The 26681-nt window shown below is 42.2% G+C and overlaps 1 protein-coding gene across 3 annotated transcripts in view; it reads right to left on the bottom strand.

Moving 5' to 3' along the window:
* The window catches only part of CCDC15 (coiled-coil domain containing 15), a 61212-nt gene extending 35337 nt beyond the window's left edge, over window positions 1–25875 (bottom strand). For all 3 annotated transcript variants that reach the window (XM_029572767.1, XM_029572766.1, XM_029572768.1), the window contains exons 1-4: window positions 25372–25875; window positions 16117–16266; window positions 14139–14363; window positions 7863–7979 (exon numbers count right to left, since the gene is read on the bottom strand). In XM_029572767.1, coding sequence (XP_029428627.1) covers window positions 7863–7979; window positions 14139–14363; window positions 16117–16266; window positions 25372–25584 — 705 coding nt within the window. In that variant the 5' untranslated portion in view covers window positions 25585–25875. The remainder of the gene's footprint in view (window positions 1–7862; window positions 7980–14138; window positions 14364–16116; window positions 16267–25371) is intronic.
* Between the last annotated feature and the right edge of the window lie 806 nt (window positions 25876–26681).

Raw genomic sequence — 26681 nt, 5'->3', positions numbered from 1 at the left:
TGTGCTGAATTCAAATATGACAAAGCAGCTGATTGACAACTGTTTCTATGATATTTAAGGTTTTACATTTTACATCTATTGTGTAGATCAGTGGTTCTCAACCTTTTCCCCAGTGACACACATCTGATGGACAATGCTCATATGCATGACACACTGCTCATTAGAATCCATGGCAGAAATTAAAAAAAAAAAAAAAAAAGGCCCAGTATTACTTTTATTGTTAAGAAGGGCACAAGGGAAAGAAGGAATCTCTCTGAAAATAAATTACATAAATAGTAAATCTCCCATACCAGAACAGCACCAACTTCTAGCATTCAAGCAGTTAACCACGTTATCTAAGAAAAGGCAATACTGAAAATATTACACCAGGCCTTAAAACACCACCTATTAGGAAAACGGAACAAGACAGGCTGCTTTATAGCCCTACACAAACTACATGCCAGCAGAATACCTCACTTCAGTCACATGTGTAGACCCTCACCTAACACAGACAGACCATAAAGCATAAAAAACATGCAGACAAAAACTGAACTGGAAACAGCAACAAAAGAAATAGAGAAACATCAGTCCTCTTAAAACAAATAAAAAAAATATAAAATCAATAGCAGTAAAACTATACTAATAAAAAGAACAGATTTCAAAATAGCTGATAATTGGAATATCCAATAATTTAAAACTCATATACAGAATTTCCAGACACCAATAAAATATTTCAAAACAGCAGACACAAAGACCCAATAATTAAAAATAGTAAGGATAAAAAAAATGCTCTGCTCTCTATATCTGGGAATATTTGATTTCTAGATGCCCTGAGATTGTTGTGAATTAGCAGGGAGAGTTTGCTTGCAACTTTCTCCTCTGTCACACACATATATACACATAAGCTCGCTCTCTCTCACTTACATTGGCTTTCAATCACACTTTTACACACATGCTCTCGGTATTTCTCACACTTACACACATAGGTTTTCAATCACACACAGACATGCTCTAGCTCTCACATACTCACAGGCTCTCACACACGTACATACATGCTCTTACTCACAAAGGCTCTTAATCTCACCCACAGACTCTCAATCTCAGACATATTTAGATTTACATTCTGCCCTTCAAAGCAGATTACATGCTCTCTCTCATACACAAAAGCTCTAATCATACATACTCATGTTCTTTCTTACTTGCACATACAGGTTCTCAATCACACACTTACATACATGCTGTTTCACACATGAAGGAACTCAATAAGACAGGTTTTCAATCTCATACACACAAGCTCTCTTTCACACAAACAGGTTCTCAATCACACAGTTACACACATGCTTTCTCTCCCATACTTACATATATGCTGTCTCACAATTGCTCACTCACTCACTCTCTCCCCCCCAGCAGCAGCCTCCTCTTCTTTAAACTCTCACGGCCTTAAGAAAGGAGTCCTACTGGGCCTCAGGGGCTGACCTTGCTCCTCTTTTCACTCCGAGCCGTGAAGCTCTTTCCTTCGGGCTGATGCTGCATGCACTTGTAACTTAGCATGATCTCTTCTTCCTGTGCGTGCGGCCACTGTACACCACTTCCTCTTCTGGGCCATGGAGGTGGGAGAAGAGACTATACTGCGAGTGCCACTGACTGAGTGCTTCTTCCAGCTCTCCTATCACATTCTGCTCAGGCTATCAGCATTTCAAGCCCAAGTGAAGGAAGAGTTCACATCAACCTGGAGCAGAGGGAACAGCTGGGCCAGCAAGAGACCGGGAAGTGTGGCGACATACCTGCATGTGCTTGTGGCACACTGGTGTGTTGCGATACATCGGTTGAGAACCACTGGCGTAGTTGGTTAGTTTTTAAGTTATCTGGCTATATATAGCCGGAAAAAGCAGAGTTGTTTACTTGTGCCAGGTGTTCTCCGAAGACAGCAGAATTTTAGTCCTCACACAAGGGTTACCATCATTGGATGGAATCCAGCACGAAAACTTATGTCAAAGATATCAGGACTTCTGGTTATGCTGTGAGCAGGGAAGCTGTGTGCTGCGAAAGTCCCTGCCGACAATTATCCTGTTTAGCTACTTATTATTAAGGGCGAATTGCTCTGGTGGGTTATGGCGCTAAGTAAGGAGACCGGGACATTATCATTACCTTTCCTTATGGGCAGATCGGGCGGTCATGCTCAAAAAATCCGTTAAAAAACCCAAAGTTGCTAGGTCGCTATCTGCAAGTGAACCTGCTTCCAATGACGAAATGGCCGCTGCGCCATGTGAGGCAGACGACAAGGCCACTTCCATTTGGGCCTAGATGGAAGAATTTGCAGAAAGGATTTCTACCAAACTGGATGATCGGCTGGCTGTGATCATTGGTAAAGTGGCCCAATTAGTAGAATCTGTGCAGGACAAAGCCACTAGAATTGAGGAGCAAGGCGGTAAAGCTCATGGATTTAGAAATGGTGCTGACAGCTAACTGGAGCAAAAATAGATGAACTCAAGAAACAGTACAATGCTACACTAGAAAAACTGGATGAACTAAAAAACCGATCGAGACGAGGGAATATTCATATCTTAGAGGTGCCAGAGAAGGTGGAAGGTGATGATGCAGTGACTTCTTTGGAAAAAGGTTACCTGCTGTGCTGCAGTTTAAGGAACCTCACACAACCATTAAAAAACTGACCGCATGGTGACAAACCGGGAGCCTTCCTAGCTAGGGTGACTAAGAAGAGAGTGTGTAGATCGCATATTGCCCAGATATGACAGAGTACAGGGAGCATTGCTATTGGTTCCAAGGATATTGAAAACCTTTTTAGAAATATTTTTCTGACTTATACAGGGAACCGGAGGGTAATCGTCTCTGAGATTCAAGAGTTCCTAATCGGTTTGGGTTTACCTTCCTTGCCTGAACCTCAGCAGGAGATGCTAGCTGAGCCTATATCCTTGCTTAAGATTCAAGCGGCCGTGAAGGCCTTACTGTGCAGGAAGTGTCCAGGCCCTAATGGATTCTCAATTGACATCTTTAAGAAGTTCCTGGTTCAAGTTTCATCTTTACTCCTCCCCATCATTAATTCGGCTGGGGACGGGGATCATTCCCTGGGGTCTATGGCTTATGCGAATATTATGCTCCTTCATAAGAAGGGTAAAGACACCTTGGAGTGTCTGCCAACTTCCTTACTCAACTCTGATATTAAGATTCTTGCAAAAGTATTGTAAACGCCTCTTTGCGAAAGGAAGGTACTCCACCTCTAATACCAGGAGGTTGTTTAATTTCCTCCACCTCGCTAATTCAACGGCCATGGCTGGGCCATAATTTTGCTTGATGCTGAAAAGGTGTTTGATCGTGTTTCTGGTCCTTCTTATTTGCAGTTTTGGAGGTGGCCGGGCTTCTGGCTTGTTTTATTGCCTGGGTTCGGGCAATGTATGAGGGACCAAGGGTGCGATTGAATATTAAATGGTCGGCTCTCCCCCTTCTTTGATGTAATGAGTGATACGCAGCAGGGCTGCCCCTTGTCCCTCTTGCTTTTTGACTTGGTTATTGAGCCCCTGGCAGCTGCTATTAGACGGCATCCTGATATTTCTGGGTTCATTTTTGGGGGTAGAACTCATAAAATCTCTCTCTGTGCGGATATTTTAATATATATATGACCTCTCTTAAGACCTCTGGGCAGGCCCTTCTCACCCTACTGGGGCAGTATGGTTCTCTGGCTGGGCACAAGATTAATTTTGATAAATCTGAGTTGTTTCTAGTAGATTTGAAATTATCAATTCCGAACTCGCTCAGAGTTTAAAGTGGTTCAACATGGATTTCAGTATTTAGGTATTTTTATTCCATGGAACCTTAAGGATCTCTTTGGAAGGAATTTTGCCCTAGCGTATCTTACATTAAGTAAAAGTTACTAGATTGGGACCACCTGTATTTCTTGGACTGGTAGAGTCAGTCTGCTTAAAATTAGTAAGGGTTGTATAAGAATTAAAATGCACGCTTGATTAGCCTCTCCCCTCCTCCTAGACGTGGGCTAGTAACCTATTGTTAATATATCGTGTAATGATTGTATGGTATACTTTTTTTTTCTAGATTGCCTTTTTATATCATTTATGTTGTAAATGTTATAATTAATAAATAATAAAATTAAAAAAAACAAAACCTTGTTGGTTGTTGTCTGAATATAAATCCTCTTTTCTTTATTCACCCTTGCCGTTGAATATATGTGATTAAACTACTGAACAGAACTTACCGTACTCCCATTTTTTACTTTCGGTGTTTCCCAGAGGCTGGAGAGCAATGCTGGAGAGGGTGTGGCCAACCAGGATCTTATAGTCACATATGGTGGTTTTGTCCTGTTGGTAAGTTCTGGGCACAAGCCAATCAAGAGATAACCAATATTTTGGGCATTTCTGTACTCGACTCCCAGAGTTAGGTCTTTTGGGATGTTGGAACAGGTCTTTGGTTCCAGTTAAGCATAGGGTGCTAGTGGGGCAGAGTGCAATTTACCATTGTTACCTTTGGAAGACCTGTCCATTGGAATAAGCAGGTCAGAGATATTATTGATATTGAACAATTACATTATGACTTAAAGAATGAGCATGCTAAATATGTATCCATCTGGGGCCCGTATCAGGAGTATTTGAGAGCTAATTAGAATGTTATGAATGTACACATTGATTGTCTGACAATCTGGTCCTTGTATAATTTTCTTTACAATGTGGTCTCTGTATCATGGAAAAGTTTTTCTTCTATGTAATGCTGTATTGCAGTTACGTATGTAATACTTTCCTTTCCTGTCATGTAAAAGTTCTAAATAAAAAGAGTAATAAAAAAAATTATACTAGAACTTTCACTGAGCATGCTCATTGAGCATGCTCAGTATTCATACCTTACGGGGTCCTCTTCAGTTTTATAATATAGAATTCAAAGATAAAATAAAAAAAGAGAAGAAACCCAATTAGCTTAAACCCAACTCCACAGGATGGTGGGCAGGTTTTGTGAGGACTAATATCCTGCTAACAAGTCTTAGACCCGCTTGTGTAAAGCAAGCAAGACCTTTGAACTATTTATATTTAGCTTTGCAGCCTAGCAGAGCCCCTGAGAACATGTTAGTGAGGCATGTCCAAGCCCTGCAGAGATCTAGATAGGCTGGTAAGTCATCTAATCCTCACTTGTTGCCCTGACTCAGCCAGGTATCCCTTGGAGTTAGGTGTTGACTCATCGGAGACTCAGGAAGGTGAAAGTTTTTCTGGTTCTGAAAAATCTGCAATCAAGTCAAGTCTGTGTCCGTGGCTGTTTTGACAAAAAGAAGAGAATGCTGATGTCCCTTTTTTTCCAGGATGGTAGCCAACCCATTTGTGGTTCCTGAAAATAATGGCTATGTGCATTTCACCAAGTCATATCAAGAAATCTATAACCTGACTGTTGGATCTGCTCTCACATACCAACTTCTGCTTCAACCTTTATGGCCAATTCTAAGTTTTATGCAGTGCCAGCAAACCTCACATGTTGGTGGGAACAGGGAACACAGGGGCCAAATGCAGTTACTCCATCTTCATCTGACATTGGTCAACTTGGCTCGCAAGCCTATGCCAGCTAAGCATGATTTACCTCTGATCATGTAGGAGTATGGTTGGGATACCCCTTTCTCATCATAAAACTTAACCATTGTGGTAGGGGATCTAAATAATAATTCTTTTCATCAGAGCAATTGTTTAGGCCACAGAGATGTTGGGTAAGGCCAAGAAATTTCCCATTTCCTCCTCATCTCTTATATAGATGTACAAAAACATTATCACCTGAATCATAATACACATCTACTGGCCAATATTCAGCATGCTTCTTACTAAACATAAAACAAGATTCCTCAAACCCATCGCTGTGGGAGTCCATAACTTCCAATAACAAAAAGCAACACCAAAATTTCATACAGTGAGTAGCCTTTTTCATGAACATAATTGGGCCATTCTCACTGGGGAGGCCCATAAACACCATTTATGTCCTTTATCCTGATAACAGGAAACAGAGAAAAATGCCACCGTTTATGGTAGACCAGGACTCATACAGTTAAAGCATATATACAAGCAGATCATCATCAACTTACTTTGGGGTATTATATTCCACATTTCTCAATTTTTAAGCTCCAAAATCTCACTCATCCTCGTTACTCAGTAGCACAAATCACATTGATTAAATATCACCATAGCTATAGAGTAAGATCACAGTATGGGGAGCAATTTTGGGGGTTTTCATGCCAAATGTGGGAGCTGTCAGTAAATGTAAAATTGGTTGAAATAAGAGGAAATATGAGAACCCTTTCTGCCATTGTGGAAAATATTTCCTCCGAGATGAGTGCAGCCCTCGGAAGATTGCAAGAAGAATTTAGGTCTCTGGGTGGAGTTGTTCTCAATAATAGGTTAGAATTAGACATATTGCAGGCAGAAAGGGGAGGGGTATGTCACATGATCATATTTCTTGCTGTGCCTATAGATAATTCTGGACAAATTGCCTTTTCCATAAACACCCTGAATGACTTGCCCCATAAGGTCCATGAAGTATAAGAAAACTTGAGAAAGAATGAGTGGGATGTCCTGGGGTTAGGTGCCCTATTTGGAGGACTGGGATTTTGTTTTTTGCCACTTAAGCTGTTTTGCTAAAGTCAATGAAAAGAGGAAGTTCTGTATCTTTGTCAGATTTTATAGTGTGATTTGAGTCAAGCCGAGTTGCTACCTGGAGACAGACCAGGACCCTGCTAGTAGCCTTTATGCTGACAGGATGCCTTTTTGAGAATTTAAGATTTATTCTATAGGAATCTGCAGTTTCCCCAGAAAGCACACAGGCCAAGCAAAAAGACCCCTTTTCAGAGGCAGTGCTTCTGATGCCACATGCACCACACCTGCGACCTCATCCAATCGTTCCATATGCTCACAACCCACACGCACCTGCTCCCAGTGCCTCAGCAAAACAGACCCCCACTGACACTGATAAGAGTGTGGAGCTCTGCGTGCATGTCTCATGGAGCAATCCAGCAACTTAGCCATCCACGGAGCCTTGCCTCTGAGATGCCTCTGAGTACCCGCACTGGTACTCACTGTACTCGGGAGGTGTCTCTCTCTCCACTACAAGAGCCGCAAGTGTTGCCTCAAATGGTGGGGAAGAAGAAGAGGCCAGAAGAACTACAACTCGCTGGTAGGAAGAGGCAACTCTAAAAATTAGTCTTTTTTTTTTTTTAATCTGAAAAATTCCCTCTTTCAAGCTCTACCTAGGCCCCATTCGTACTGAGGGCTGGTAGACAGGGCTCGATCTGCTGGCTGGAGCCAGTGGCCTGGCCCGGGTCTGCAGGAGTCTAGATCCAACGTAGAGCTGCTGCACCACCAGGTCCTACCATCTGCAGAAAATACTGGATTTTTCTGGAGCTTCACCACCTCTAAGTAGTGACGATGTCACACTGGAAAAAACAGTGCCTCCATCTGCTGGAAGTGGGAAACAACCCACAAGTGTTGCCTGGACTGGTGTAGCTAGACAACTAATATTCCAGTCATCTCAGAATTACTCCTCTCCATCTATCCAATAAAATGCCAGATGCAAAATAATCCTAAACAAACCAATCTTGATATTCATTGCTCGTCTACTTTCCATTTACATCCCCAAAATATTCCAATCTAGACAATCATGTCCCCTTCACTTTCAATCTCACATAGTACAAGCCTGATATTCTTTCATCAGCTCCTCTCTTTTACATTCTATGCAGCAAGGTCCTCTAATTCTGACACTTACACCTGCCCCTCATATCTGTAATTGGAGCCAGCCTCATATATATCACTTCTCTTATCCTTTTGCTCACTCATGTATGTCTGACTGGAGTCATCCTAAGCTTTCCACCTTTCGTCTTGCTCTGCACTTACGTCTCTGGTTGGAGACACCTTCCATATGCCTCCTGGAAGATCAGTCAATGCTTCTCTTTCCTGAATAGTTTTACAGGCAGCCAGTCTGTGCCGTACATGCTTCATCGTTTTGTTAAGCTGCAAAGTAACAATCCCCACAAATGATTAGTAAACAGTAAAAAAAAAAATTCTCATCACTGACGTATAATACAGGGAAGGACAATAGAATGGGAAGGGTGTCAGCAGGCTATCATTTATAATATTGATAAATAGGTATTATAAAAGACATTCAAACAGAATAAATCCAGATGGTACCACTTCCTTAGGTCTGAACTACTCTACAGTATGAGCATGCCACCATTATCACCCCAAACAAGCGTTCATCTAATATGCTCTTACAAAACCCCAATAATACCACCACTTGCTTAAGTAACTTATTCTCAAGCCTGACTACTCTTACAAGTAGAATATATTTCTTAGGGATATGCATTTCATTTTTGTTTAGCATACACTATTTTAGAAATAGCATGCAATAAAAAAAAAACAGCATATACTAAATTTTGAAAAGGCACATGCACTAATTGTGTGTATTTCATTTTCATGCAACTTCATTTTTAGTGCGTTTAAAATTAAACCAAAAAACAAATTTTGTACTGTACATCCCTACTCATTTCAGTGGCAAAATGTGTCTGCAAGCAGTAAAAACCAAGTGATAAAAAATATTTTTTAACTGACATTAACGGCTGAAATATCTTCAGAGTGGCCTATAAGGAGTTTGTCCCGAAGATTAAAAAGACGCCCGTGATGCAGGCAATGGAATATTGCCGAAACATTGCCATGCTGGGTATTTGCATTAACCAGTGAGTATACATTTAAATATTAGTACGTTGTGAATCAAAAGGTTTTTCATCAGCTAACAAGTATCTATTTAATCGTTAGAACATTTGCAACATAGATATCATCAGGCACAAGAAAGAAGACATGTAAAACCATCAGAATCTTGTGAACCTTAAGTATTTTCAACATCAATGACAGGCACAAGAAAGAATTTAAAAAAAAAAATTCAACTTATTTTACTTATTTGCAAATTAAAATAAAACACAAAAAAGGATTAATCACACACTGATGTAAATTACACAATTTGTGTGAAAAGGTGGATGTGGAGGAGCTGGTAAATAATTATAAATGACTCTGCAGCCAAAGTTATAGCTATCAATTTAACATATGATACCAGTTCCCTCTACAAGTTTTAACAACACATCTATTTTTGATTATAAAAGGTAAAAGATCAATATTTTCAGCAAGTTCTGTTGCGTGGTCAGATGTATTCCAAACTACTGACCTGGAAAAGGCTGCGACAGCTGCTGGTGCTAAACTTGACAAGTTGGAGAAAAACTAAAGCTTAATACTGGATAAGATTAATGATGTGGAAAACAAATCAAGATGCTGTAAAATACAAGTGCTTGGAGTGCCAGAAAAGGCTGAGGGAGCTGACCCCAACAGCTTTTTCTCAAAATGGCTGCCCGAAATACCACAGATTGACAGTAGCAAGAAAGAGATTAAAATAGACGGCACATTGAGCTCTGACTCCTGTCCCTTCCAATGTAGGCTGCCCTTGAGCAGTCATTATCAAGCTGTACAACTTTGGAGATAAGTGACTGATTATTAACAATGTCCGGGATTTGAAGAATGGGGGGTTTTTTTGGGTTGGGTTTTTTTTTTTGTTTTTTTTTTAACAAGGGACCAGAAAAATGTTTTTCTAGGATTATTCTGCTGAGTTACCATGGAAGCGAATCAATCCTTTTGGATAATGTTAAGTAGGCTGAGAAATGGTTGCATGAGAGGCTGCACAACCATGTGGATGAGGCTTAGACTGGGCCTATATGATACTGATTGCACAGAAGTCCGGGATGTAATAGCGGGAGTGCAGGCAAGATAAAGCTCAACCTCAATTTGCCTTTTTCTGGAAGTTCGTACTGTTTTCTTATTTCTCTTCCTTCTTGTATCAAAAAGTTTTGATTTCCTGTGTCTTCGAGTGCCTGCAGACTCTGTGCAGCTTCACTTCATGGCAGCAGGGAGGGCTATTTGCTTGCAAAGGCAACACTAAATTATGTCCGGCCCCACGCTGTTCGGCAAAATTCTGCTTCTCCCCTTGATATTGACTATAATGGCCATGTTAGTGTTTAGACTCTGGACAGTTACGATAGCTACGGTACTCCCAAACATCATGCAGTGTTCTATATTTCATTTTTGTGTGGGGTAACATCACAGTGAATTTCTCTACTCTAATGTGGATTTTTTTTTATACAGAGTCTCTTATTTTGTCATACATTGTTGGATGAAAGATCAGTCTAGCTCTGGCCAAATACTCAAGGCAGTTGTTTGCACTCTTCTTTTGTTGTAGACTCACCTTTGGGACATCTAATATGCTCTTTTCATTTATTTGAAGATCTTTTTATTTGCTGGGTTGTACTGGTTATATAATGTATATGCATCACTAAGTGTAGGGTTTGGAGGATGAAGGGAGATCTGAGGGGAGGGGGTGATAGTTGGGGGTTTGAGGTTGGGGATTCTGGGTGCGTGTAGGAGGAAATGGAAGTTTAAGGGTTGGGGTTTGGGGATCCTGTTTTGCTATTGACTCACGCCCTGGGTCCCGACAGAAATTCCACTTAAGGGGCTATGGGCTGTTGATGTTCAAATGTTTAGATGCTGGGGATGAAAGTATTAAGCACTTGTCTCCTTTGAGTTGGATTTGTGGGGTTTGGACTGGTTGAGTGGATTTGTTTTATTTGGGATCCAAGTTTTTGGTTCAAGGTGGGTTCCAAAAAAAGGTATACTTTGAAGATGGACAAATCACGATCATTTATGCTAAAGCTGTGCATAAGGACTATATACGTCAATGTAGCTCCTATGATTTGGGGATAACTTTTATCCTCAAATTTGAGTCATTAATGATGTATTATGCAGATGGCACCCGATTTTCACTAATGTCTTATTTGATCCACCATGAATCTGTTAACTCTGTGTCCTTAAACATTAGGGGGATTTCTTCACCTAGTAAGCACAAACGTATACTGCAATTTGCCTGCAGAAACTGTGTACATTCTACTGCTACAAGAGACATCTTCCTAACAAAGAACATGAAAAGCTAAAATGGACTGGTCGGAGGGGTCATTGTTCCTCTTACAACTAAGAATCAGGTGTGTGTCCTCTTGTAGATAAAAATGTGTGCAATTTACCTGCAAAGGTACAAGTTGATACTGAGGGAAGGTGAGGAAACTTAAGAGTTTTACTGAATCTCTCTTTTCAATATAGTCCAAATTAGTTTATTTTGTTTAGAGATCAGAATAGACAAAATATATTTGATTATGCAAGTAGAAGGTACTATTTTAGATTATAATAAAAATAAAGGATATATAACAAACTTGCTCAAGGCTCTTGGCTCCATGGACAAGATAAAGGATAATTATATTTGGTAGAAAATACACATAATGATGTGTGATCCTCTCTTATCAGTAACAAAATGTGCTGTGTTTGTAGGTAATTAGGAATGGAACCTAGACCACGGTGACCAGTCGATAAGACATGTGTTGCTTGAATAAAATACAAAGATGAAACTGATTAGTCAAGTTAAAGCAAAATATCATCTGCATTTTATCTTATCATGCTGATCTTGTATCTAGAAACAATATACAAGTCTGATTGCATGTAACTGATTTTGAGAGTGCCCACTGACAGCCTGTTTGAACTGTGGTCTTCTTCAATGTAATAATGTAATATTACATGTAAAATAAACCTGGAAGCATTGTAATGCAACAGGTTCATCTTTGTCTACTTTAAATTGTGGAAAGAATATCATGGCATAGATAAAAATCTCCTGTTCACTTTACACTTGTCAATGTATATGGACCCAACTACAACCTTCAAAAGGTTTTTCGTTAAGTAATGACACAGTACTCTTTGGCATTGATAATTTGGGCATTAGGGGGAACTGGAATGTGTGCTCGGACTCCTCTGTGGACAAACCTTGGTGACCAGAAGTGGATCTACCCTATCCTCTGGTATTAAAGAATTCTGACAGGCTGAATAAGACAGAGATAGCACGAACCGAGCACTGCATATGACTTAAGAGTTTTTGGACCTGCAACAGTGGAAAAGTTGCAAGGAAGCATCCAGAAGACCTAGAAAGAGACCATTAAAATAGTCAATTAGTGGAAAAATTGGTACAGGCATCAACTTTTCCACTAATTGACTATTACAATGGTCTCTCTATCTAGGTCTTCCAGATGTTTCCTTCCTTACAACCTTTACAACTCCTTTTCAATTCTGCTGCACGTCTTATCTCCGGTGCTAAACATAATGAGCACAATTCACAGACTCATGAGTTTGCACTGGCTTTCGGTACATCAGCGGGTGGAATATAAGATAGGAATTACCACCTTTAAACTGGTAAATTCTTTATTTTGTTCTTGGGCTAATTCTCTTCTTAAACTGTATCAACCATCTCATCACTTAAGGTCCGCTTGATGGTCCATCTCTCAAGTGTTCTCGTCTCGCTGTGACCAGGGAGTTTACCTTCTCGATGGCAGCTCCTGTTCTATGCAACTCTTTCTTAATGGATCTGCGACTATGTGATTGTCTAAAGTAATTCAGAGTTCTCTTAAAAGCATTATATTATAGGCAGGCCTATATATAAGAAAAATACTTGTTGTACCAAGTTTGAGTCCATTCTTTTAGGAAGTGTCTAACTCAGGATGATTTATTTAATCATATATGGGTCATCTTTTGGAACTTATTATACTCAGGAATCTGTGATATAATATGATTTTTGTGGGGTTTGTTTTTTTTTTTTTTATTGTTAAACATACTGGATTTGAATGTTTTTATGTACATCGCTTAGGCCGCTTGTGATTAAGTGATTAATACATTTTATTAAATGAAAAGAAAAGTTCTAGCAGCCACAGGTAACTGAGCAGCTGCCCAAATCATACAGACTTCTCCTGCATATGTATAGAGGGAATTGTCCCACTGTTACAAGTTCATGTGTCTCTGAACTCTCTCTCCCTTTGTTTTTAAAATTTGGAAGAGAAAGACTGGTGACATCTTTGGTGCTTCCTTAACTCTTCTTTCGGTCACCCAAGTTCTCTCCATGTCCGCACTGCCTACTCAGTACAGTTTGGTATGTCGCACAACATTATTGTTAATGTTGGTGTGCCTTGGCCTTAAAAAGGTTGGGAAACACTGCCCTAATTATGGTGAAATTACTTCTTACCTGAATTTCCTTTCCTCTCCAACAGGCAGGTTAGTCCACAAAAGTGGGTTGTGCACTCCAACCAGCAGACAGAGACGGAGATCACTGACTTGCTGATGTCATTCATGTACAGTATAGTCCTGCACAGACATCAGCCTACCAGTATTTCTGCAAAAGCCAGCTATGGACAACTAGACAACTCAAACTCTAGACATCATTAATGCAAATAGCTATAAATTGTTTTGGGGTTTTTTTTTTGGCTGGATGACCGGAAGTACTGGACTCAGCAGAAAAAGCACTGGAAGAAAACAGTGAAATATTTTTTCCTGCCAAAGATTACACTTACCAGATCTCGTATAAAACCAAAAGATCTCATAGATCCTCATTCTATATTAACAAATACTTCTGCTAAGGACCAAGCAAAGAAAATAGACTAGACCACAACAAGGCAGCCTCGGCCTGGAATGCAGACTAGCCCGCCAGTCCTAGAGGAAAGGAAATTATCAGCTACTCCCCAGAAGGATGGAGGCTGCCTGTGCTCCCATCAGAACTGCCCTGGCAAAGGATGCGTCTCCCCTTGCTGCCAAATTGTAAAGGAGAGGGAGAGGGCCATCAGCCTTTACCTCCCAAAATCTCTTAGTTTTAATTTTTTTTTTTAAGATACTGGGTTTTCTCTGGCCGTTCAACTGAGGTAGGGAGACCTTGCCATCAACTCAGAAGTGCCGTGCTCAAATCTGCCCCATGTCCACATGAGAATGCATGTGCACTATCTGCTAGAGACAGAATACTGGCAGGCTGATGTCTGTGCAGGGCTAATATGCGAGTGACGTCAGCGAGTCCGTGATCTCAGTCTCCATCTGCTGGTTGGAGTGCATAACCCTCTTGTGTGGACTGGCCTGCTTATATGAATAGGAAAAGCAGGTTCCAACTCAGCTGGAAATAAAAAGTTGCAGGAAGAAACTCCCACACCCAAAAAGAAGGTAGCGTGGCACTACCGGATTACCTTAATAAATTCTACTTCTGAGAGCAAAGAATTAAGGACTCACAATTTTTGCTTGATGTTGAAATAATTCACTTCCTCCCTCTTCTCCTTCCTCTTCTCCAGCATCTTCTTCCACACTGTCTCCAAGGGGCTGTGCACAGACCGAGCGGGAGCCAAAACTGTAAATGGTGGGCTCTCTACTACTTCGGTACATACAGGTATCTCTTTTTGGAGTCATGTGCTTTGCAGCATCCAAAGTCTGTCTGACTACAAGCCCCTCTTGTTCTGCCTAAACAAAAATAGATAGAATAGAAACCTTAGGGATTCACTCACCAAATTTTGGAATCTGGAAACATTTCTGGAAGAAAAATATTTTCTGACTTTACCTAATAAATTCAATTATATCACAAAGGCCCCTACATATCTCAGGAAAGCCTAACTGTCCCTCTGTATGGGATTTTATACCTACCCATGCTCAGAAGGACATAAAATTATCGGCCCTGTTCAAATATAAACTCATACCAACCCTTTTCAGATATGGAGAAATTTCTTGCTTGTTAATTTATTTTCTTTAGTCCTGCTACACCAGTCCAGCCAAATGGGTTGCTCTTCCCTACCAGCAGATGCAGGTAAAGACCATTGCTTTTTCTATGACATCATCACAGCTACTTACATGTGGTGTGGTCCAGAAAATTCTTCAGTATTCTAACATAGCACCAAACGCATCCCAAATATTAAGGAGATAATAAACTTGTAACACATTTCAAAAACAGATTCTCTGACAGAAACACCACTCCATAACCGGTGATAAATATAAACAAAACATATACAAACATTGTAAAACTCCTGTGAATAGGCATTTCGTATCATCCACATGATCTGGAAAAAGCATGTCCTCTGTCACACACAGTCCTGGACTGGTATAGCAGGATTAAAGGAAAGAAAATTAACAGGTAAGAAATTTCTCCTTGCTTCCGTGTCCTGCTACAAGAATCCAGACAAGTGGGAAATACCAAAGCCTATCTAATCTTGGAAGGAGCAATTAAAGGCCACCTTAAGGATACCAGTTCCAAAAGCAGTGTCCTCTGTGTCCTCCCTAGCCCTACTACTAATCATTTCTATAGTACTATACAACATACACAGCACTGCAGAAACACACACAAAAAAAAAAAAAGACAGGCTCAATGAAGTATACAATCTAATAAGTCAAACATACAGGACAAGGGACTTGGGGTCATTTCATAGGGTTTTTTTTAACCATTGTCTAACCTTAACATCTAAACAGTAACACATGACAAAAGAGTTCAAAGAGGACCAAATAGCCACGTTACAAACGTCCTCTGAAGCAATAACTACTGCTTCGGCCCAGAAAGAGGATAGCGTCCTTGAAGATTAAGATTGGGTTCTATATGTTCTCCAACAACCTTTGAGTATGTACTTAATCCATTTTCCAAGGTAGCTTTGGAAGCTGCCTCATCTTTGCCAGGTCCTCCAAATATGAATAGCCTATCCAATCACCAAAAGGAATTAATAGCATCCAAATATCTTAGGAGAACCTGACAGACATCCAAAAAAATCTCAAAGTCCTGCTCACTCCCTGACACTCATCCTTGGAGAAAGCTGAAAGGCAAATGGATAGATTCAGATGAAATACCAAAAGCATCTTGAGTAAGAAAGAAGGCAAAGGGCGAAAAGTCACCGTATTGGCACAAAAACATCTGGAAAAGATCCCTACAGGATAAGGCTTGCACTTGACAGCATAAAAATTACAAATGGAAAGCCATGTTCTGCGTTATCAGTGGGACAGAAACACACTCATCCACCATGTGCTAATAGAATGAAGCGCTGCACTATGGCATGGTTGAGAGTCTCATACTATGGCTGCTGTGTGCTGATGAAACGAAGCTTGGCATTATGCCACAGGACGGGCAGAGTTTCATACCATGGCCACTGTGTTCTGGAGGGGAGCTTCATATCACAGCTGTTCTGTGTGGGTACTGTTTAGAAGCAAAGTAATACTGTAATATGAAGAGTAATCTTACTGTTTCATAAGATTTCAGAAGCTGCTTTTTTTCCTGCAACTTGGCCCACTGATTTACTCTGTGCCTCACTTCTCCCTGAAAACGCCTCAGATGCTCCTGCTTTTCCTTCTGTTGCTTCTTCAGCTCTGCCTCTACATGAAAAGCTGAGACCTGTAGAAAAAAAACTGTAAGATGTAATAAAAGACATTCTTTCACAGTGCAAACATTTTTCATGTACCTAGCTTTGAGACCACGATGAAATGCCTACAAACAAAATATTTACCTCCAAAACTGTTCTTTTGTTGCAAAAATCCAAATAGTGACAGTTCTTATATTTCTATTTGTGATGAAACTTATTCCTGACATTTGTGATAAAACAAGTGATAAAGTGCCCAAGAGGGGAATTATGGACTTAGGCCATGTGCAGGTACATACCATCATCTCTTCCGATGCTGATGGCCAGCACAAGGTTGCCACTGCTGGTGACTTATTGACCCCAATGTAGTATTCTAGCTTCAACAATGGTAGCTCTACCACTACTGTTCCATGTATTTTAAAATATAAATACAAAACATATGAAAAAACTCAAATATGATCAGCATTTTGAAGAAATTAGTTTTTATATGATAATATACTTTCCTTAGGTCCAGCTACACGGGTTATGCTGCCCAACCAGCAGATCGAAACCGAGATTAACAGGTTTGTTGCCATCACCCCATGTAGGCTCCCATACTGACCTCAGCCTGCCAGTATTAAGAACATAAGAACATGCCATACTGGGTCAGACCAAGGGTCCATCAAGCCCAGCATCCTGTTTCCAACAGTGGCCAATCCAGGCCATAAGAACTTGGCAAGTACCCCAAAACTAAGTCTATTCCATGTTACCGTTGCTAGTAATAGCAGTGGCTATTTTCTAAGTCAACTTAATTAATAGCAGGTAATGGACTTCTCCTCCAAAAACTTATCCAATCCTTTTTTTAAACAGAGCTACACTAACTTCTCTAACCACATCCTCTGGCAACAAATTCCAGAGTTTAATTGTGCGTTGAGTGAAGAAGAATTTTCTCCGATTAATTTTAAATGTGCCACATGCTAACTTCATGGAGTGCCCCCTAGTCTATTATCTGAAAGACTATACCCGTTCTAGACCTCTCATGATTTTAAACACCCCTATCATATCCCCCCTCAGCCGTTTCTTCTCCAAGCTGAACAGCCCTAATCTCTTTAGTCTTTCCTCATAGGGGAGCTGTTCTATTCCCCTTATCATTTTAGTCGCCCTTCTCTGTACCTTCATCACAATTATATCTTTTTTGAGATGCGGCGACCAGAATGGGACACAGTATTCAAGATGGGGTCTTATCATGGAGCGATACAGAGGCATTATGACATTTTCCATTTTATTCACCATTCCCTTTCTAATAACTCCCAACATTCTGTTTGCTTTTATGACTGCCGCAGCACACTGAATCGACGATTTCAATGTGTTATCCACTATGACGCCTAGATCTCTTTCTTGGGTGGTAGCACCTAATATGGAACCTAACATTGTGTAACTATAGCATGGGTTATTTTCCCTATATGCATCACCTTGCACTTATCCTCATTAAATTTAGTCTGCCATTTTGATGCCCAATTTTCCAGTCTCACAAGGTCTTCCTGCAATTTATCACAATCTGCTTGTGATTTAACTACTCTGAACAATTTTGTATCATCTGCAAATTTGATTACCTCACTCGTCGTATTTCTTTCCAGATCATTTATAAATATATTGAAAAGTAAGGGTCCCAATACAGATCCCTGAGGCACTCCACTGCAATAAACTAAGATAAACATTTTTAATACACTAACCTTTCCCTCATCCCTCAAGCTAAAATCAGAGGGCTTTCAAGGGTGAAACAAACACGAAACAGAACAGATAAAGACCTTACCAAGGAATTCAGGTTTTTACCTTAACATTCAGTGTGCCAACTAAGCACAAGCAGTTATTCTGACAATGAATCGGGAGAATAATACACTTGGCAAAACTGGTCCTAGACCAGTCTGGCTGGACTCAAGTAAAGGAAAGTATCATGTAAGAACTAATTTCTCCTTCCTCTTCATCCAGCCAGACCAGTCCATACACATGGGATGTACCCAAGCTATCCCTTCAATGGATGCGACACTGCCAAGCACACTCTCAAGACTTTCAAACACATGGCTTGAAGGTCAAGATGATAATGCTTTGAATAAGTATACAAGGAGGAGCACACTGCCACACTGCAAATCTCTAATGGTGACACCAGGTGGCAGGGCTGCTGCTGCATCATCAGTCTGCGACTGCTGGCTAGGCTACTTCTGCCCGTGCATCATAAGTTTTGCCCATGATGTTGCCTGTCTCCTGATAAGAGTACGCCCTCAGTTTCTTGAGTCGGGGGCGGCGTGGTTCCTGCTCCCTGGCTCTGGGTGCTTGGTTCCTGCACCAAAATCGGGGGAACACCCCCGCTGGTAGAGTCCTCCAGGGATCCGTTCCCCCTTGTGGCCTGCGCCTCAGGGCGCTCAGAATGTAAAATGGCCGCCGTTCCCGCCAAAAATGGCGGAGTGGCCGGCCCGCACCGCCCGGGCAAAAAAGAGAAATCAGTCAGGGACTGTGAGGTACCTTCCCCCCCGGGAAGGCATCGTGCACAGATGCCCTCCCGGGAAATCCGGGACCCCGGGTCTCCGCAGGCCGCACAGCGGGACGGCCGCGGCATCGGGATCGCTGCAGGAGAAAAGAAAAAGCCACGGGGGGGGGGGGGGGGGGGGGGGGGGCCACGCGCACAAAGGCGCCGCTGCGGGGGGGCCCGGTCGGCCCGCACTGCCCGCTGTCTGAAAATAGAGGAGGGTGCCGCAGGGGGGCCTTCCTGGCCACACGACCCGCCCCAGACATCTTTCCCTAAATGGCTCAGCAGCCCAAGAGGAGCTGTAAAATGGCCGCGGGTGAGGGAGTAAAAGAGCGAAGAGGCCGGCTCCACCGGCTTTCGCGGGCACCGGGGGCTGAGCTTGTAAAGGAAAAAAACTACAAAGGAAAAACAAACTTACCCCTGGCTGCAACGAGAAATAAACAGCAAGGCCGCAGAGAAGAGACAAGGAAGATAAGCCACTCCCCAGAAGTTGAAAGAACTCTGCCTTTTTTTTTTTTTTTTTTTTTAAACTTAATACAAACTTGATACAAACTTGATCCACAGAAAAAGACAACAACAAGCCATAATCAAGCAAGAAAGTGAAGGAAAAGGAGGGGAAGCCTGATTCCCCTACTCGCATCTGCTGGAGTCAGAAGATACTGAACTCCTGCAGAGGGGGTAGTAGTATATATGGATACGCCCCCTCAAAGCTTTTGCTGACTCCATCTGCTGGATTGGGGACATAACCCACTGTCTGGACTGATCCAGGTACGTACAGGGAAATGTAAGCTTCTCCTATCACTCCAATGAGCTAGCAACACCTTTGAAACTATTGCAAACCTTCTACTAAACTAAACCAAAGAAATGATACTCCGAGTTTATGAAACTATTAGTGATGTTTAATTGCAGCAGACCTCTAGCATCTAGAATTTCCTATGGCTCTGTACTTCCTTTATAAGTCCTCCAGCCAGGACTTCCTGTGGTATTGACTCATGACATCATGTCTTCCATGAATATATAAGGAAGTCCTTTGCAACAAGCCAGCACCTCAGCAACAGGGTCTCCTGCCTTGTCTGCAGTGTTGCTACTCCTCATATTACCTCCAGTCCTGCTCCTTCCCTTGCTTGTTCCAGTACATGCCTTGCCTGTCATTGTCGTATTTGCTCCAGTTTGTGCCTGGTCTATCTTTGTCCCGTTGCTCCAGTCCTATCCCCTCTGTCTGTCTGTTCCAGTTTTTGTCTTGTTTGTCCTGGATCTCGCCTTCCCCATGCTGTCCTGTCTTACTTTACGCCTGCCCTCTATCACTGCTTAGACCTAGACGTCATGTGTTATATCTGCCTGTCCTGACCTTGGCCTGAACTCAGACACCACTTGCTTGCTGCCTACCCTAGCTCTGGCCTGTGACTGGACTCTGGCCTGACCACTGTCTCAGGACCCTCGCCTAAGCCGTGCCGGCCCCTGGAACCTAAGGAATTGATTTTAAAAGGAGTGTGCACCCAGTTCCCCCTCACACCTAGATGCACCGATTTTATAACATCCGCACGCTGGCACGTGCATTTTATAAAATCTGATGGCCGCATGCACATGCGCCAGATTTTAAAATCCGCACACGTGGGGGGGGGGGGGGGGGGGGGGATTTTCGGAAAATATGCTCAGCAACGTAATCAGGCCTCCCTCAGTTCCCTACACTCTTGCCTAACCTTCCTTCCCCCTCTCCACCTTGACCCCTACCTACTTACCCCAAATTACTTTTTAATTTCATTGCTTACTGGAGCAGAAGTACTTTCTGCTGCTGGAGTACGCTTCCCTGGGTCAGCGGCTAATGGCCGCTGTCCCGGCCAGCCTCTGTCCTGCTCCACCCAGACCCACCTCCCAGCCCGCCCCTTTTTCAGGGCCCGGATAAAACTGGGAACACAGCTCCACCAACCGCTCCTCTCTCCATGGAAGCCTCTGACTGTGGAAAGCTGAGGAAATTCAACATCCACTCCATCCGACTGAGGCTACTCACTGAGGTCATCACCCGGTACCTTAGCGATGTCGGCGATGCCCAGAGGAGAAGCCAGTGGACATGGGTATGGAGGGCTCAGAGATACTTCCTCAGGCGAAAACAGAGCTCCTCTCTCCGCCACGCCACCAGGGTTAAGCCCCCCAAATCCGAGGTTGGGACAGCATACTCAAGGATGGAATGCTGATCCGAGGGAATGCACAGTTAGAAATGCCCTTGATCTTAAAAAAAAAAACAACCCCTTAAAATTTTTAATCAAGCATGTGCTGGTTTTATATGGAAAGTGAACAGAGAGTTAGGTGCTCTATCATAATGCTTATCGCTCTTAAGGAAGAAGGCGGCATGAGTTTTCCCAACTTCCACGTGTATAATTTGGATTGTTTGATGAGACCATTGGGGGACTGGCTAACAGATACTAACAATTACACAAATATTAGATTGGAGAAGCAACTTTTTCTGCCCTTTGATCCAAGATACATCCTACAGACTAAACACAAGGATTTACCATTAGTAGAAAAGAGCATGCAGGAAAGAAAAAAAGGTTCTCAGGGGTCTACTCAAACTCTCTTGGCATAAATAATTACATATCCCTCTTTTGGGTAATCCTGTGTTGGAACATGGTAAACAATAGCCTACATTTCACCGTCTGAGCAGTTTGGGTTCCAGATTGTACAGTCGTTTATTAACACTCGTTCTCAACAAAATTTACACATTCCAAAAAGCCAGAGAGACCTTAGGGTTCAAACAAAATGAGGTCATGTTTTATTGACTAATCAAAAATTTAATCAAAACAATATCCATCTTTAAGCCATCTTCCCTCCTGTATATTTCAAAGATTGATAACTATGTTCAAACAGGCACAACATTCAATATCTTCATTCTGTATCTTCTTACGGTGTTATTGGAGGCTCTGGTGGCTTCCTGCAGTCTGGAACTGAACAAGCAAATTATAGACGATAACACTGCTGATGCTACTGCCTGGTTACAAAAAAGCACTGAATGGGCAACAGACTTGCAATTGAGAATTTGGCATAAAATGATTTTTTCTCCCTATAGGGTGGGCATAGTAGAATCTGCAAATTGTCTAAGTGTCAAGGGAACAACACAACTTTACACATTACTTACGGAATTGAAGGAAGATAGGACACCCTGGTGTGTCACAATGGCTACCGGAGGCTGCTCTCTCATCAGCCCAGGTGGAAGTTGGTTGACTTCTCCTTTATCTGGCCTGATAGGAGAAGTCAACCAACTAGCTTCCTTCTCTGCTTTCTGTGGAGAGGCTGTTCCCTTCTTCACCCAGATCAGAGAGAGACATTGCCAGCTCCTAATCTTCTGAGCCGAATAGGTCACCAAATGTATCTTCCCCTGCAAGGCCTGGAAGTGATGCTTATGATAATCTTTTCACCTTGTGGGGGGAAGGGAGGATGGAGATAATGGGCAGAGAGGTGCAAGAGAGAGCACATGTGGGTGCTGAGGTGCACAAAGAAGTGTGAAACAGAAGGTCAATGCTAGCTGGCTAGGAAGGGGGAGGAAAGAAGACGATGCAGGGGATGTGGTCAGGAATGTGAGCATAAGGAGTTGACTGATAGGGAGTAATTGGGAAAAGTGAGGGAAAGGAAAGTGAACTATCTATAAACCAGTGGGTTGCTGGATGTGAGGCAGCATGGATTCACCAGGGGAAGGTCCTGTCAGACAAATCTGATTTTTTTGATTGGGTGACTAGAGAATTGGATCGAGGAAGAGCGCTCGTTGTGATTTACTTGGATTTCAGCAAAGCTTTTGATAACAGTCCTGCATAGGAGGCTTGTGAATAAAATGAGAAGCTTGGGAGTGGGCGCCAAGGTGGTGGAGTGAATTACAAACTGGTTCAGACAGGAGACAGCTTACAATGGTCAATGGAACCTACTCGTTCTGTTCAATATCTTTCTGAGCAACATTGAGAAAGGGATAGAAGGTAAAATTTGTCTGTCTGCAGATGATACTAAGATCTGCAACAGAATGGGCTCACCCAAAGGAATAGAGAAAATGAAAACTGATTTAAAAAAAAATTAAAGAATGGTCAAAGATTTGGCATCTGGGATTCAATACCAAGCAGCACAGTCATGCATCTGGGCTGTGGTAATCCAAAAGAACTGTTTGTGATAGGGGATGAAAGATTGATGTGCACGGACCAAGAAAGGGACCTTGGGGTTATATTGTCTGGCGAGCTGAAGGTAAAAAGAAATGTGACAAGGCGATAGCTAGAGCTAAAAGAATACTGGGCTGCATAGAGAGAGGAATAACCAGTAAGAAAAAGGAGGTGATAATGCCCTTGTACAGGTCTTTGTTGAGGCCTCGCCTGGAGTACTGTGTCCAGTTCTGGAGACCGTATCTCAAAAAGGATAGAGACAGGAAAGAGACAAGATGGAGGCAGTCCAGAGAAAAGTGACCAAAATTGTGTGAGGTCTGTATCGGAAGACTTACAAGGAGATGCTGAAGGATCTAAATATGTGTAACCTGGAAGAAAGGCAGTGCAGAGGAGATATGATACAGACCTTCAGATACCTGAAAGTTTTTAAATGATGCATGAAATTCAAATCTTTTCCATTGGGGGTTACAAAGTTAAACTCCTGGGGGGACAACTCAGAACAGACATCAGAAAATGTCTTCATGGAGAGGGTGGTAGAATGCCCTTTTGGAAGAGGCAGTGAGGATGAAAACAGTAAACAAATTCATAAAGGCATGGGATAAACACAATTTTGGGATGAAATATGGTAGATATTGACTCAAATGATGAATAAATCCATAAAGAAGGTATTGTTATTATATGTATTTGGAATTCTCCTTGAGGACGAGGGTTTGAATATAGGAGAAAGCCTTTTTTGGATAAACACTATGGATCCCTAAAAGCTAGAGGTTGTAAATGAAGAAAAGGGTGCATTGAGGTAACCTATATGGAGCAGCAATTAGTAAAAGCATGGGGATTACTACCCTTAACCAATTCGCTTTCATGCTTTTGAGACAACTGCAACATCGCTCTCTGCTTTGACGGGGGTGGAGGAAGGGGGATTGGGATCAGATGACAGCCAGCATCAGGCCCTTTTTATGGTCCGGGGTACCGATATGCAGACATTAAGGAAAAGCACAGGACTGCTGCTACGGCCAAGTCCAAAAGCAAAGTATATTCAAGCAGCAATGTTGAATTATCAAGGCGGCAGCTCACCTCATAAAAATGTTGCTAGCAATAATTTTGTTATGGGTTTCATAGTTGCTTGGTTTTGTTTGTAAATAATTACTACCTTGAACAGAAACATAAGGGTAACCTGCACAAAGAGGCAGTTACTACCATAAGAAACTTTCTGGGCAAAATGGATAGACCATTTGCTTTTTTTCTGCCATGTTACTATGATGGGGGCATGAGGGGGAGTAAGAGTGCAAGAGGCATGTGTCAGTTTTGGGAATTGCATTTCTTCTATCTTTGTACTTTGCTCAGTGTAGAAGGAAATTAAATGTTTCTAGTTCTACGGTTTTGCACTGCATGCAGAGTTACTTTAAGGTTTCCATTCCAGTTTGTGTGTACAATTTTGGGTCTTTTATTCTGTATTTGGTGAAGTTTAGTTTTGGGTGCGTGACCAAGTTACGGCACTTTACTAGCATGCAGGCATTTGTATCAGTTTTGTTTTCTTAATAGGATATGCATTGGTGATGCACTGTTGCCTTTTCATTGTAGGGCTATTTGAGTCCTCGGAATTAGTGGCAGGTTTGCTACGCATGTGCCAAGTGATTTTTTTTTTTAGGTTTTGTGATTTACAATGAGCCTGGTAATAAAGGAAGTGTGTATTGCTGTTATTGAGATGACACCAGAATTGAAATAGCTTTTTTGATGGTTAGTTGAACACTGAAATATCCTAGTTCTGCTCTCTGTCCATTGTTGGGGGATCAGGGGGCTTCCTGCATATGTTCACATTTAGCCCTGTCATCTGTCAGGTGTGTCTCAACAGAAAAACAAGATGTTAAGAAAAACTGCACTAGACTGAATTTGGTAGGTCAGCATTTGTTGTGTGTATGCTGCTTATTTAGCAGGTAAATGACAACTGAAAGAGATCCAAACATCATATTGACATGTGAATTTTTCACCAACAAGCATTCACAAAATATCTCAAACTCTTGTAAGGGGTACAGTATTCTTGAAAAGCTGATAACCACTGACTTAAAAGACTAAACAACCATGCCAAATACAACTTTTTCTTGTTGGAGACGAGCCTTATCCGATTGTCAGAGGTCTAAACGCATAAGAAATAAAACAGACATGCATGTCCTAAACTGGTTTTATTTATACCGCACCTTATCCAAGGTACCAAAAAAAAAAAACAAAATCACACAAGAACTACAGCTGAGCCAATAGGAAAGTTTAAGCATCTGAAGAAATGGGTTTTAACAAGGACCGAAAGAGAATTAAGGTGGATGTGTCAGCATCAGGAGCTAGATCTTTCCCCAAAATAAGAGTGCTAGAAAGCAGCCACGGAAGGAAGAGGCCTGCCTGCAGCAGGAGGCACTAAGAAACAATGTAATAATATAACTTTCCTATTGACGTAGCGACTGTTCTGGGGTTCTCCCTCAGTAATATAAGAGACAGGCACATGCGTAACTCACAAAAGCTTGCCTTTCCAACGATTCTTCCCACTGGCTCCTGGCATTCTCGACCCAGGCTCCCACAGGAGCCACTGCCTGGTTTCTGCCTGCTAACACCTTTTGGTTCACCACCAGCCGCAGCAATTTGATTTTATTCACCACAGGTTGAGCCGTGCAGGTCTTGGCACAATGGGACTTGGCCGCCCCCGAAGCCTGCGGGTTGGAAGGCACCATTCTGAGGAAGGGGGGGGGGGGGGGGGGGGAACCTGGGATTCTAACCCTAAGGACAGGATAGCCCAAAGCAAGCAAGGGGAAACCCTGCCCCAACTCTACCCTAACGGCAGGAGGAACCCGACTCTAACCCCTACAACAGGGAAACCCCCCAACAATTCTAAGAATAAGCAGAAAAGGCATTTCCCCAGCCGAGCCTTCCTCCTTTTCACTTGTCGCTTCTCACGGAGCAGATTCTAAACTGCAAAGTTACAGGGACCAGTGAGCGAACCCTAACCGTCATTTCCCAAGCTCCCTCACCTTCACATGACGCCACCCATCGCAACGAGCAAAGCGATTGGCTACATTTCAGATTTTGTTATTTCCGCCGCAAGTCTAGCCAATCAGCTAGTTAGAACGGCTAACATAGCAACAAGGCGTGCGCTCGCACTAGAAACATAGGCGATTGCTTTTCTAGTTCCTAGGGACGGTAGCAAAGATAGCAAATACCCAGCCTCAGAATCATATAGTTTTATTGGCGTGAGTTTTACATGTTGCCAAAAAAAATACATAGAATGATTAAGATAAAAGGGACGAAAACATTTGCAAAATAATAACAGTAAAGTAAAATACTTTATAGAAATTATGATAACAAAGATAAGTCAGAGGGTTTGGTGCTGGGTCCATATTGTCTCTGGCCAGATTACATTACTGGACTGATGTCAGGATACTACATATTTTACTGCTATACCTTATGTTTCTCCTGTTTCTTCCAAGATTATGCAGAGGTTTTCGTGCCCATTCTTTTTCTGTGGAATCTCTTCTGAGACTAACTCAAACACCCTGAAGGCAGGAGGGATGATGGAAACTAGGGTGGCCAATTTTTCCATAGACCTGGACTGGTCACTTGAGGCGGGGGGGGGGGGGGGGGGGGGGGGGGGGGGGTGGAGGGAAGGGAGTGTTCCCCTTATTTGCATAAATTTGCTCCCACTATCCCTGAATCTGTATCCATAATGTATCCATTCCCAGTTCCTGCTATTCACACTCTCTCCTTCATACATGTGCATATTCTCTTTCTCACTCATACACACTTTTCTCCTCATATGCTCTCTATCACACAC

The sequence above is a fragment of the Rhinatrema bivittatum genome, chromosome 12, assembly GCF_901001135.1.
Source record: "Rhinatrema bivittatum chromosome 12, aRhiBiv1.1, whole genome shotgun sequence".
In the NCBI taxonomy this organism is placed as follows: domain Eukaryota; kingdom Metazoa; phylum Chordata; class Amphibia; order Gymnophiona; family Rhinatrematidae; genus Rhinatrema; species Rhinatrema bivittatum.
The sequence above is the reverse complement of the archived record's forward strand: the minus strand, read 5'-3'. Positions and strand labels throughout refer to the sequence as shown.